Below are 12,795 nucleotides of genomic sequence, written 5' to 3'. Positions count from 1 at the left end.
GGAGAGCAGCGCAGCAGCCAAGGAGAGTGACGCAGAGCCAGCAAGGGCTCACGCAGGGCCACGCAGAGGGAGCCAAGTGTTACGCAGAGCACTAGAGAGGCCAGTGTGTCTGACGCAGAGGCCCAGAAAGCTGACACAGGGCCTCTTGGGGCTGACGCAGGCCAAGAAAGGTTGACACAGGGCCAGCGTGAGACAGAGAGGGGCTGACGCAGGGCCAGCGTGAGACAAAGAGGGGTTGACGCAATCCAGATTGGGCAGACGCAGGGCCAGCGTGAGACAGAGAAGGGCTGACACAGTCCAGATTGGGCAGACGCTGGGGTTGTAGAGCAGTTTTGTGCTGAAGAGCTGTCGGAAGGATTTCTCAGGGTTTCAGCTAGGAGATTTCTCTCAAACTGTGAGGTATAGCCACTAAGGAAATTCTCTGTTGAGTAGGCCAGTTTCGGCACCCAGATTGTACTCTGATATTGCTTAATAAGAAAACCTTCAGATAGCTGCACCGATTTTCCTACATTGGGTTTTTCTGGGGAAATTGGTCCAAAAATAATGGTGTCATGTGGTGTGTTTGCTCTTGTTTCTTTTAGTTGCTCATCTGTAATATGTTGAGCATGCACTGGTGTTTATTTTCAGTATTTACTTTGTAAATAACTTGTTAAAGAAAAATCCTAGCAAAGATTGATATAAGATTCTTGGGTATGATGATGAAACCCTAGATGTAATAATGCTTTCACTATGATTAAAATCCTAGCTTGATTTAGTTGTTGATATCTAAGGCTTTAGTCTTGATAATGGAATCTAGGGTTTGCACAAAAACCCTAGCTAAAATGATTGTGAAAATCTAGGGCATGAAAGGTGTAACCCTTGTTGATTGAAAACCTAACTAGATTTAGGTTTTGATATTGAAAGTTTAATTTCTTATTTTAAGTTTTTGATAACCCTAGATGCTCTCTCTATGATAATATGATAATCATAGTTTGACTGTTCATGCTCCTCTATATTTGTGCTTGGTTGTACTTCTTGTTGAAGATTTGTCAGTACATAGTCTTCAAGATATTGACGATGCTTACCTACCTGATGCTTGATGATCACTTGAATATGATGATGAGCATGATGTAAAGGAGTTGTAAGAATCTTGAAGTTTACATTGCTATTTAATAGATGACCTTGTAGTCCTGTGAAGATACAAGGAATGATGTTTCGTATTTCGTAAGGTTGAAGTTCTCTGATGATATGACGACGCGAAAGAAAAAAACCTGTGTGGTTGAGTTGTTGATGGATTTGTCCCCTAGTAGAGAAGAAGTTTCATATCTCCCCAGTTCAAAGGGAGAACATATTGTGATAGCTACAATGAGGACCATGAAGATAGAATCAAGATTGAAGAATGGCTAAAGCACTATTGATGGTTATTCATGATTGATGAAGTTGTACACAAAATTTGAATGTTTGGAAAGTGTTGAGGTTGAGTTTGGTGTTGTCGGAAAAGTTGAAGAAGGAAGTTTCCATTGAGTTGAGTTTGGATATTACGATGACCTAAGCAGCATCAAAATAATTTAAGACCCCGAAGATTGTGTTAGCATACAAGAACATATACATTGAAAGTTTTATACTGATTGGGGTCATGAAGCTACAATACATGCCAACAGGTGAACAAGTAGTTGATGTGTTGACGAAATCTCTTCCCAACATGAAGTTAGTTTATTTTAGGAGCATGCGCAAACTGGTAGATATATCTCTGATTTAGAGGGAGAGATGAGTACCATAAAATTGTTTGTACTTGGGAGGACATCACGGCCTACTTAATATTGAGATCTCAGTTGAAGTCAAGATCCCTGAGGGAGGGTATCGGTTGGAGCTCCGATTAGTGTTGATACCTATATCCCTGTAACAGTTGGTATCAGGGCATGCAGGCCTAGATGGTATCTATTTCCTATTGGATGGATACCAAAGTTGTAGCCTAATGGTACCTATAGTGACAAATGCCTAGATGACACCTTAGTCCCTGTTGGAGGATACCTTGACAGTGAGGATATACCAAGTATTGCGTATGTTATTCTACTATTCTTAAGAACATTTCAAATTGAGGTCAACACTGTACCGATTGAACAATTATGAATACCTCCCTAGTTAAGAGGGAGTGTTGAGAAATGTAACTAATATCGGTCTTCATAATTGTATTTGAGTCATGATGTAATATATTTGTTAAAAGAAAGAAAAGAAAAATTATTGTAGAAGAAAAATATTTATAAGCATGGGTTTCATGCTTTATTTATTTTATTTCTTGGTCAAAGCCTCCATTGAAGGATTTTAGGTTTTGTGTCATAACTCCTTGTCCATATCATCATGCACTAGACCCTTCTTGGGTTTTGTATGCCAAGAAAGAAATTTATTTTTGGGTCAAAATTGTATTTTATGCCTCCACCAAGCCGGCCTACCCTCCAGTCAAGTCAGCCTCATTGAAGTAATTTGATCTCACAGAATGACTATAAAAGCAGTGCTACTCAACCTAATTTGGATATCCATCAAGCAAGTTTGATTTGCAGTTGCAGGAGGAAGAAAGAAGTGTGAAATACCTAGAAAAGAAAGAGATAACCCTAGCGAAGAAGGAGACACTCGTCAAGCAAAAGGAAGCTGAAATTCTCTCCTTTCTGCCACACGTGCAAGTTTTTGGGTTGCTGCAAGAGGGCTGAAGTTGCAGGACTACAGTAGGGCCAAAATTTTGAAGCAGGAAGGCATGAATCTGAGTTTGTTCCAGGATTGTAGCAGTTTGACTAGAGTTGACTATTGAAGTTTGACTAATCATCCTAGGAGGCTGACTCCGTGGATTGGAGGAGGTCTTTTGGTCTGGTCAAAGGTCTTGGTTATCTCATTTGACTTGGTTCTAAGGAAAGAGAAGTGAAGTTTTTGGGTTTTCCCTTAGAAGAGGGGTTTTAGCCCTGGCTAAGAGCCTACATCCTATGTCTTTGTTGTGTTGATCTTCATGAACTTATGTTTTGGTAGCTGCTTGATTATAAGAAGATAAAAAAAGATAATAAGAATTCAAAGATAATCAAAAGTAACTATCAAGATAAGAAAATATTTCTGCCTTTATGATTTTCTAATTCATATGACACACTGTCTGCAAAGCATTCAATTTACATTCCACGCAGAGGCATATGATACTTCACGGTATGGAACTCACCACAATACGTTGCTTCAACGCTCAAAAGACTGCCCAAAGAATGCACTAGAGTCTTCAATGCACAAAGAGGAGCACACAGACTTCAACAAGGAGCACACACATAAAAAGTTGTTTAACACACAGCTCGCACCATACCATACAACTTCAACACATGTATTATATATCATAAAAGCATACGGCCTCCAATTCAGCGCAAAGGAGTAAGGCAGCCAGATTTCGTAGGCTTCAACTTCACAAGTCTGCTTTCACAACCAGCTTATTCCACATTCAACGCAACGAACAGTTCAGTCGCGCGATTAAACCATATGCATTCAACTCAGTGTATACACCAGCAGACAGAAGACAGAGGATTCATGGACAGAGAACAAAACAGAGTTTTAATGGCAGGAGTTACAAAGCTGAAAACTAAATTGGGACCTATTGCTCTGATACCATGTCAGGCCAGGGATCTGTAACTCCACAACTTGATAATTTTCATTAAGAGAATACGTAAATATATACAAGGAGAGAGAGACTATTGGGATTCATCTTCCAATGTCTCTTCATCTTCTTTATTTTGTTATATACAATATTTACACTAATTTCCCAATCCCTTAGGATTAGGTGTCAACAATACCTCATGAACCAAGTGAAGTGAAGCCGAGTTGGAGAGGTTTTCTGTGGGAAGGATTGTTGGCACATTTTTGGAAGGGTTTTTGGCACTCTTTGGGAAGGTTTCTGGTCCTGGTTAGAAGCCAAGTTTCAGAGTTGTTTTAGAGGTTGACTTTCAGCCCTGTTGAAAGCGACTTTTAGCCCCATTGAGGGTTGAACTTCAATCCTATTAAGGTTGAGTTTCAGAACTGCTCTAGTGACCAAATTTTGGTGTTTAAAGGTCGATTTCAGGGCTAGTTTGAAGGCCAAATCGTGGAGTTTTCAAGGCCAAATTCAGGTCTGGTTTAAGGGCCAAGTTCTGGTGCATTGAAAGCCAAGTTCAGGTGTAGTTTGAAGGCTGGTTTTTGGTGTTTTGAAAGTTGAGTTCAACCCTAGTTTGTGGCCGAAGTTGCAATCCTGTTATAGACCAAGTTTGCGTCTAATTTTTGAGGTAGTCGAGATTTGTTGGAAAATTGTTGCAAGGATCTTTGGAGGCTGAGTTTGGTTGGCTAAGGAAGTATTAAGGGAGTTGTTGGCTGAAGTAGTTGTGATGTTAAAGTGATGATAGGACCGAGCCCTATTGTGGACAGAGGTGCAGTGAGAACAGGGTTGTCATGAACAATTTTTGTGCTATGCCGGTAGGTTGCATAAAGTGAGTGTTTAATGCAAAGGTTGATAGGCCGCAAGAAGCAAACCTTCAAGGTTGTAAAGGCCTGTTTGGTTCCAAGTGTGTTGAAAATCCCTATGTAGTAGAAAGAAATCTACAGTGTTGAGTACAAGCTACCAGGTGGGCAGACCTTCTCTTTGAACATATAATAAGCCTAAGCAGTGACAGTTGAACAGTGAACAGCAAGAGTTGAGGAAGTTGAAGTGACAGGTGGGCAAACCTCCTTTTTATCAAATACAAAGAACTGACATATAGCAGATCAAGTCTAAAAAACCAAGTCAAGAAGCCTAGTTGAAGAGCAGAAAGCTAAGGTGTACAGGTCAAGTGGCTGTGATCAATCTTGAAGGCGCATAACCTGAGGGTTGCATGGGTAGATGACAACTCACTGTAGAATTTCTCGAGGACCAAGATTATTGATGACAGATCCAAGTAACAACTTGAAGATGTAGGTCGGCGCCTACAGTTTGCTGAGTTGGTGCTCAACTGGGGGATCGGTGTCCCCTGTAGATTGGTGCCTACATTCACTGAGTTGGTGCTCAGCTAGGGGAATGAAATCTCCTATAAGTTGGTGCCTACAAAGTTGCAAGTTGGTGCTTACTTTGTACAAGGAATTCTACAAAACATTTACAAAGAAAAATTGTAGACGTGTTTCTTATGAAGATCTGTGTTTCATGATTTACGTGCATCAAATGTTTTAAAAGGTAAAAATAGTTTAAAATAATGAAACACTGATTCAGCAATCCCCTCCCCCTCTTTCTGTATTTCCAGAATTATTTTGTCTGAAAATTTCTAATAATGTCAATGTTGAAACTGATGTACATATAACATAGAGAGTAAACCCATATACAGCCTCTGTCTCGATTTTTGAAAATTAAGTATGCAAGCATTATCACTGCACATCAACTTTATAAAGGCAGAAAGCATATATTTTCTGAATATTTCTTTATAATAAAATTTTCGATATAATTTCAACTTTGAATGGAAAATTGCCCATAAACAATAGTATACTGCTTCCTCGTAGATAAACTTCATCTACAAAAAAGTGTCATACAAATATAGCACCAACCTTTTCAAAAGAAATGTAGACTGTATCATCAGTATCACAGATGACTGGAATATTTGCACGAGCTTGCATGCGTTGTAGCAAACCTCTATTTCCAACAAGCATACTTTGTGTTTTGTCAATCAAATCCTGCAAGCAGTTGCAACTGATTACTTTGAAATCACAAGCATTACATCTTTATGTTGTCCAACACACCAAAAGCTGTCCAAGTATCCAGTACAGATGTTGTCACACGGTATCGTCTGTTATGGAGTTGGTCATCATAGTTTTCATTTGCTCATACAAGATGATTATAGAAAAACAGAATAAGTGCTTCTTAAGCCATGCTTATAATGAAAAGATATTATTTGGGAGTTTGGCAACCATCAAAGACACAAGCATTTCAACACAAGATTAAGTCATACTTAAAATCCATAATATATAGCAATCAGTATATTTAGACTGTGAAGCAATCACTATGAAGAGCAAAGAGGAGGTTCTCATCCAAGCATAATATTGCCAAATTTTAAACCAAATAATTCTTTTTGTATTAGATCTCTCTCAATGCACAGTAACATCACACCTGACTAGCTAAACAATGCCTTGTAAAAAGACCATTCCACAAAAAATTTCATAAGCACGATCCCTCCTTGAGACAAGACTGAAGTGATCAATCTGCTAGGAAATCCTGGTTGAATGCTTCAAAAGTCCCCTGCCATGTGCACATAGCCGATAGGTACTTAGACACCCCTGCAATGAGACACAAACATATAAATAAGCCCAGCAGGCAAGCTCGAGTGGTCGAGTGCTTTGAGCTTAATGCACTTAATGCAGAAAATCTCAGGGTCAATTCCCCTAGCTGATTGCCTCTATTGTGTGCCTCACTCAATGTCCTCACTGGGTCAAGCACTGTAATCAGCACCAACGAATTTGCACTGTGTACAATCTGTAAATGGAGGAAAGTGCCAGGGAGTTTGCCTGAATGGAAATAGCCATATAATTAAAAAGTACTAACAAATAAATTAAGTATAAAAGGCTTAAATATTATAAAAATTACAGAATATATATAATTAATAACTAATAAAACAAATATTCAACAAAATTAAAAATGTGTCTCATGTGTCCAACATGCAGGATACTCATGCATGGGGCACTCATTTTTCTACAGCAGTAGATAAAGCCTAAAATCAGAGTCGTAGAGGCTCTTTCGCATATCTTCAACAATCACATTGGGGTGAAAAAAGGTTGCCCAGTCTCTGCCACACTATTCAATGTTTACATAGATAAGCTAAAAGAATTGATAAACAAGAAAGGTCAACAAGAAATGGCCATGCGAGAATTATCATAAAAATTGGGTCATTTGCAAGCAATCTAACACCTAAGTTGCACGAAACAGGGAAACGGGTACGAGTTTCCGAAACGGGAAGCGATACGAAACGCGACCTCCCCAAATTTTGGAAACGGGGAAACGTGAATATATATATATATATATTGAAAATATTTAAATATATATAGGTGCAATCATAAAGCATAAATGATACATTATAATTTATTACACTTAAACATTAAGATTTAATTTACATCACATTTACTCATGAATGATCACATAATGAAAATAAAAATATCGGAATATCCAAAAGCAACCTTTATTATATATCCAAATCTCAAAATCAGCGTTTATTTATATTAATATATGAGGCTGCAAGTACAATAAAGACTATAAGGCTGCAAGAGAGAGATCCAAATCAGGATTTTCTGCATCCACATCCCATTCTTTAGAAGGACCATTGTTGTATTGGGAGTCTCCTCCTACATAGTCGAACGACCTTAGTGCTCTTGATTAAATACATGTTTCATACCCTAGTACCCTACATGATCTTGATTATTGGGAGTTTCCCATGCATAGAGGGCTTGGTCCTCTTGTTTAAATACAAGTTCCATACCCTAGTACATGATAAAATCCAATGAAAACATTGCAATCCCTCCAATCCTGAAATCCTGAAAAACAAATAACTCTGCTGGATTTTGAGTGAGATCTAAAATTCTACTTTCTCCATATGAAATCCAATGAGGTCGAAACCACTCTCAAACATCCTGAGTCATTTCATGGTAATGTTAAAAATTTAAGTAGAAGGATGAAAATGAAAAATAAAGGAGAATATCACTTTTACTTTAAGAAATTAACATTACCATGAACTGCATATCCCTCAAACTTCCTGATGAACTGCATATCAACACTAGGGCAAAAATTCACTTTTATAGCTTTAGACACGCATCTAGAAGCAACAATAAGTCACTAACAACCCTAAAAGTAAATTAAAAAACAAATTAAAAAAAAAATTAAAAATTAAAAAAAAAAAACACAAGTTAATGAAGAATCGTGGGTCGTACGGCCCTGAAACGCATTTCCGGCCGTACTGGCCACGTTTTCGTTTCGGGAAACGTGGCAGTATGGCCGAAAGCGCGTTTCACGGCCATACCAAACGCGTTTCCGTGTTTCGTACCCGTTTCCGTACGGAAACGGACCTCTATACCACGTTTCCTGCAACATAGTCTAACACTAACAACAAGGACAGTACACAAGCCTATATGATCACTAGAAGCCTTAAAGTCAGTTTGCACAAATATTGTGATGAACGTGAACATGGGAAAATTATGATAGTAGTATTCTTGCCACAAAAAGGAACAAATCATCTTCAAAGGCAAGCCATTAGAGATAACCCAAATTTATTGCATGCATCCCACCATAGCTTCTGATTGACATCTAGCCCCAAACACTTGAGTTTTGGGATGAATGTGAATACAGGAAAACTAAATAGTATTTGTTAGACTGTGAGTGCCTAGACAATCACAAAGTCCGAGAATACAATTGTCGTGAATTGTAATTCTTATCTTGATGAGGTGTCATGATGATCCACTAATGAGTTGTCAGTGTGATCTAGATCTAGATCTAGAAGATTTAGAAGGTCAATTGGTGTATTATAAAATCACATGTTGAGATCAATACAATTAACAAAAGGGCTTAAAGCCTTTTCCACCATCCTACTTGTCTTGTCTCGCTCATGTTAATTCTTAACATGGTATCAAAGCCAAGTAAGTTATGAGATGTTGATATTATCAAAGCCATGTTAGCGAAGATGCGAGAGGCTATAGCTTGATATTATCAGAGCAAGCTTATGAGAACATAAGGACTTGTTGAGTTTGTAACTATGGTCGGTCTTCATAATGTACTTTTGGTCACTTGATGTAATTATATTTATCATTGTAAAGAATATTTATAAATGCTTGATTCAAAGGAAAATTTATTTTGATTCAAAGTCTCATTGCAACTTTTAAAAAATATAAATTTATTTTTGAAATGAAATTTTTGGCTCCAAAAGAGACAAGTCGGCTTCCCTCCAAGTCAAGTCATCCCTAGCCAAGAGACACGTCCATTCACCCTAGACAGAGTACTATATACAGGCAGCTCGAGCTTCTGATTTGGGCAATTCGCACTCCTCTCTCAAGACAGTTTTTGAACAAGTGAGCGAAGAACAAGAAGGATAAAGAAAGACGAAGGCCGAATTTTCTCTCATATCTCTCTCTACCAACTCGCACATGTGAAGGAGTGTCTCTCTCTGTGATTCACAATTTCTATGGCAACTATTGCAAGAAGCTGAAATTTTAGGGGTTACTGGGGTAACTGCTGCAAGGCCGAAATTCTAGGCAACTGACTATTTCAGGAGAGCCGAAATTCTTGAAGTGCAGGATCAACTTCAAGAGAAAAGTGCATGATCAATTTGGGTGATTCGACTTGGAGGAGAAGACCAGGTTTGACCATAGGTCTAGGTGTGTCTCTCATTGAACAAGAAGAATTTCTCTATTGAAAAGGTTGTTAGGTTTTTCCCCGTAGTGGGTTTTCCTAGGGTAAATCTTGTCTCTCTTTTGTGCATTGTGATCTCTATTGTTCTACTATTCTTTATTGTTGAATTTTTGAAGTATAATTGTTGAATGATATATTGGAATAAGTTAAAAGAAGATCTACATCAAAAGTAATTATTAGAATTTCAGAAATATTGTGCTAACCCTAATTGCACTAGAAAATCAACATGGGATTAGAGCCTTGGTGATAGAAGGAAGGTACATTGAGATCACTTTTGCAGAAACCCTAGAGAGAGCATTTTATTAAAGCCCTTGTACATTAGCAATTATGGCTTCCTCCATGAAATCCAAAAACAAACTAGAGGGAGCAACAAACTCAACCAAAAGCAAAGTGTTGGATATTGTGACAAGAAAGACTATTCAACCGTCTAATGCAGTTGGAAAAGAGAAGTTTAAGGAGGATGACATTACTGCCATGAGTCTAATAGTGGACTCCATTAGAGATCATCTCATTCCCTACATTGTAAAGCATGATACCTCCAAGAAGATGTATGATGCCCTAATAAATATCTACACTATCAAGAATGTTGGTTAGTCCATGAGTTTAAAGAATGAGCTTTGAAATACAAAGATGACTAATGACAACACTGTGGCTTCATACTTCTTGAGGATTTCGCAAATCAGAGGTCAAATTCAAGCTATTAGAGAATCAATTCCCAATCAAGAACTTCTAACTATAGCACTCAATGGTCTCCCTAGATCATGGGATGCATTTGCAGCAGGGATAAGTAGTTGGAAAGAAGCTCCTTCATTTGAGCAATTATGGGCATCATGTGTGATGGGAATCACAATTGTCGTTAGACCAAAACCCACAGGTGTTAGTCAACGATCGCATCGGCAGAGATAAGGATCCACGAGAGGCGGTTAGTCCATGTCATGAAACACACGAGGAACGTTGGTTTATCCAATGTCCAACAATCTCCCCCCCAACATGAGCCGGGTGTGTATCGAACTCGTGACCTACGCTTTGATACCACTTGTTGGGAATCACGATTGTTGTTAGACCAAAACCCGCAAGTGTTAGTCAATGATCGCATCGCCAGAGATAAGGATCCATGAGAGGCGATTAGTCCATGTCATGAAACACACAGGGAGCGTTGCTTTATCCAATGTCCAAAAATGTGCTCAAGAAGAAGCAAGATTGATGACTAGAGATCGTCAAGATGAAGAAGTTCAAGCCCTTGCAACCCGCTTCAAGAACAAGTGAAAGAAGAAGTTTGGACTGCAACATAAGAAGTCAGGAAAGGGATCTTCTTCCTCTAAGAAGAAGAAAGACTTATCAAAGATACAATGCTATGGTTGTCAAGAATATGGACATTTCAAAAGAGATTGTCCTAATATGGCTATCAAGAAAAAAAAAGGGAAACAACATGCTTCCTTAGCAGAAATTGAAGAAGATGAAAAACCAAAGTCATCCAAAGGTGAAAAAGATTTCATCTACTATTTTGCTTTGACAGGTTCCTTTGCAGATGATGATGGCATATGGTTGGTAGATAGTGGAGCAGCAAGACACATGACCGGAGAATGAGGGAATCGTTCAAGCATGATAGTGAAGAAGTTGTCTCAAAGGTTTGAATTGGGAGACAATAACAGTTAAGCAGTCAAAGGAGTTGGAAATGCATTCATAGAGCTGGAATCTGGTAGCAACGTTCATCTCAGTAATGTCCTTTATGTACCAGGTTTTAAAAAGAATCTTGTCTATGTTTCTTGTTTAGAAGATAAAGGAGATAGGGTTTCTTTTGTGGATGGCAAAGTACTTGTGTGGTCAAAGGGCTCTAGTATAGATGATGCTAGGGTTATTGGGATTCGTGATGGAAGATTGTATAGACTTGTGAGTCAACTAGATCAAGCATTAGTACATGATGAAATAGATCCAAGTGAGCTATGGCACCGAAGGTATGGACATCTTCATTTTAGAGCATTGCCTGAATTAAGTGAAATAGTGTTAGAGGTTCCTAATCTACAGATAAAGAGCGATGATGCATGCAAAGGCTATGCTCTTGGGAAGAACATTGAGAAACCATTTCCAAATAGTGATAACAGATCTAGGGAAGCCTTGGACCTAATTCATTTTGATGTATGTGGTCTAACGCCCGTAAAATCACTTGGTGGTTCGTTGTACTAAGTGACATTCATTGATGACTTCTCCCATATGATTTAGATATATTTCTTGAAGACAAAAGATGAGGTATTCGACAAGTTCCAGGAATTCAAAGCTAAAGTAGAAAACTTGACAAGTAAAAAGATCAAGATATTGAGATTTGACAATGGAGGAGAATACACCTCAAAGGAGCTTGTTGCTTTTTGCAAGCAGGTTGGGATTAAGAGGGAGCTAATTGTTCCCTATAATCCACAACAGAATGGTGTAGCAGAATGAAAGAACAGATCCATTGAAGAATCTGTCAAGGCCATGATGCATGATTTGGACTTGTCGTTGTTCTTATGGGGTGAAGCATCACAAACAGTTGTGTACATTCAAAATCGAAGTCCTCATAAAGTTCTAGAAGGTATGACTCCTGAAGAAGCCTTCTCCAAAAGGAAGCCAAAGGTTGGGCACATGAGAATCTTTGGTTGTCTTGTATATATTCATGTTCCCAAGGATAAGAGGAACAAGCTTGAACCTTCAGGAAAGAAAGGAATATTTGTTGGATATAGTGAATCTTCAAAAGCCTACAGAATTTACATTCCATGACAGCGATGGATTCAGGACAGCTGAGATGTCACCTTCGATGAGAAAGTGGCATATTGGAGGTCTAATGAACTCTTCGTATATTCCTTGGATGAAGTGAAGCAGGAGGCCTCAAGAGAGGAACATTCAAGTTCTAGAGAATGTATAGGAAGGCCAGAAGGGCCTCATGATCCAACATAACTAGTCATAGTTCCAGAGATCAAGAAGAGACCAGCATGGCTTCGATCCACATTGGAAGAGGCGGAAGGACATGCAGTTCCTAATGGCACATCTAGGAAGTGAAGAAACCTAAGAGGTTCTCCATCTATGCAGCTCTCATGACAAAACTCACTTATGAAGAACCTTCCACATATGAAAAAGCAGCTAGTCAGTAGGTATGGAAGGAAACAATGAATGAGGAGTACCAATCAGTCATGAAGAATGACATTTGGGAAATTGTGCCAAGGCCTGAAGGGAAGTGAACTGTGACTTCCAAAAGGATCTACAAGATCAAGCATATTGTAGATGGTAAGTATTGACAAATACAAGGTGAGGTTCATTGCTAGAGGATTATCCTAGAAAGAGGGAGAAGACTGTGATGAGACTTTTACTCCAGTTGCCAGGTACACCTCCATTAGATCAATCATTTCTCTTGTTGTTGTGTTGGGATGGAATTTGCACCAAATGCATGT

General features: G+C 38.7%; 1 protein-coding gene across 2 annotated transcripts in view; it reads right to left on the bottom strand.

The window, feature by feature from the left end:
• Positions 1–12,795, bottom strand: part of LOC149244219 (spindle/kinetochore-associated protein) — a 234,109-nt gene that overhangs the window by 115,227 nt on the left and 106,087 nt on the right. For both annotated transcript variants that reach the window (XM_089374763.1, XM_089374762.1), the window contains exon 4: positions 5,539–5,664. In XM_089374763.1, the coding sequence (XP_089230889.1) occupies positions 5,539–5,664 (126 nt within the window). The remainder of the gene's footprint in view (positions 1–5,538; positions 5,665–12,795) is intronic.

The sequence above is a fragment of the Pinus tabuliformis genome, chromosome 8 (genome assembly GCF_031772625.1).
Source record: "Pinus tabuliformis cultivar Carrire ecotype Pingquan chromosome 8, CPIR1, whole genome shotgun sequence".
NCBI lineage: Eukaryota > Viridiplantae > Streptophyta > Pinopsida > Pinales > Pinaceae > Pinus > Pinus tabuliformis.
The sequence above is the reverse complement of the archived record's forward strand: the minus strand, read 5'-3'. Positions and strand labels throughout refer to the sequence as shown.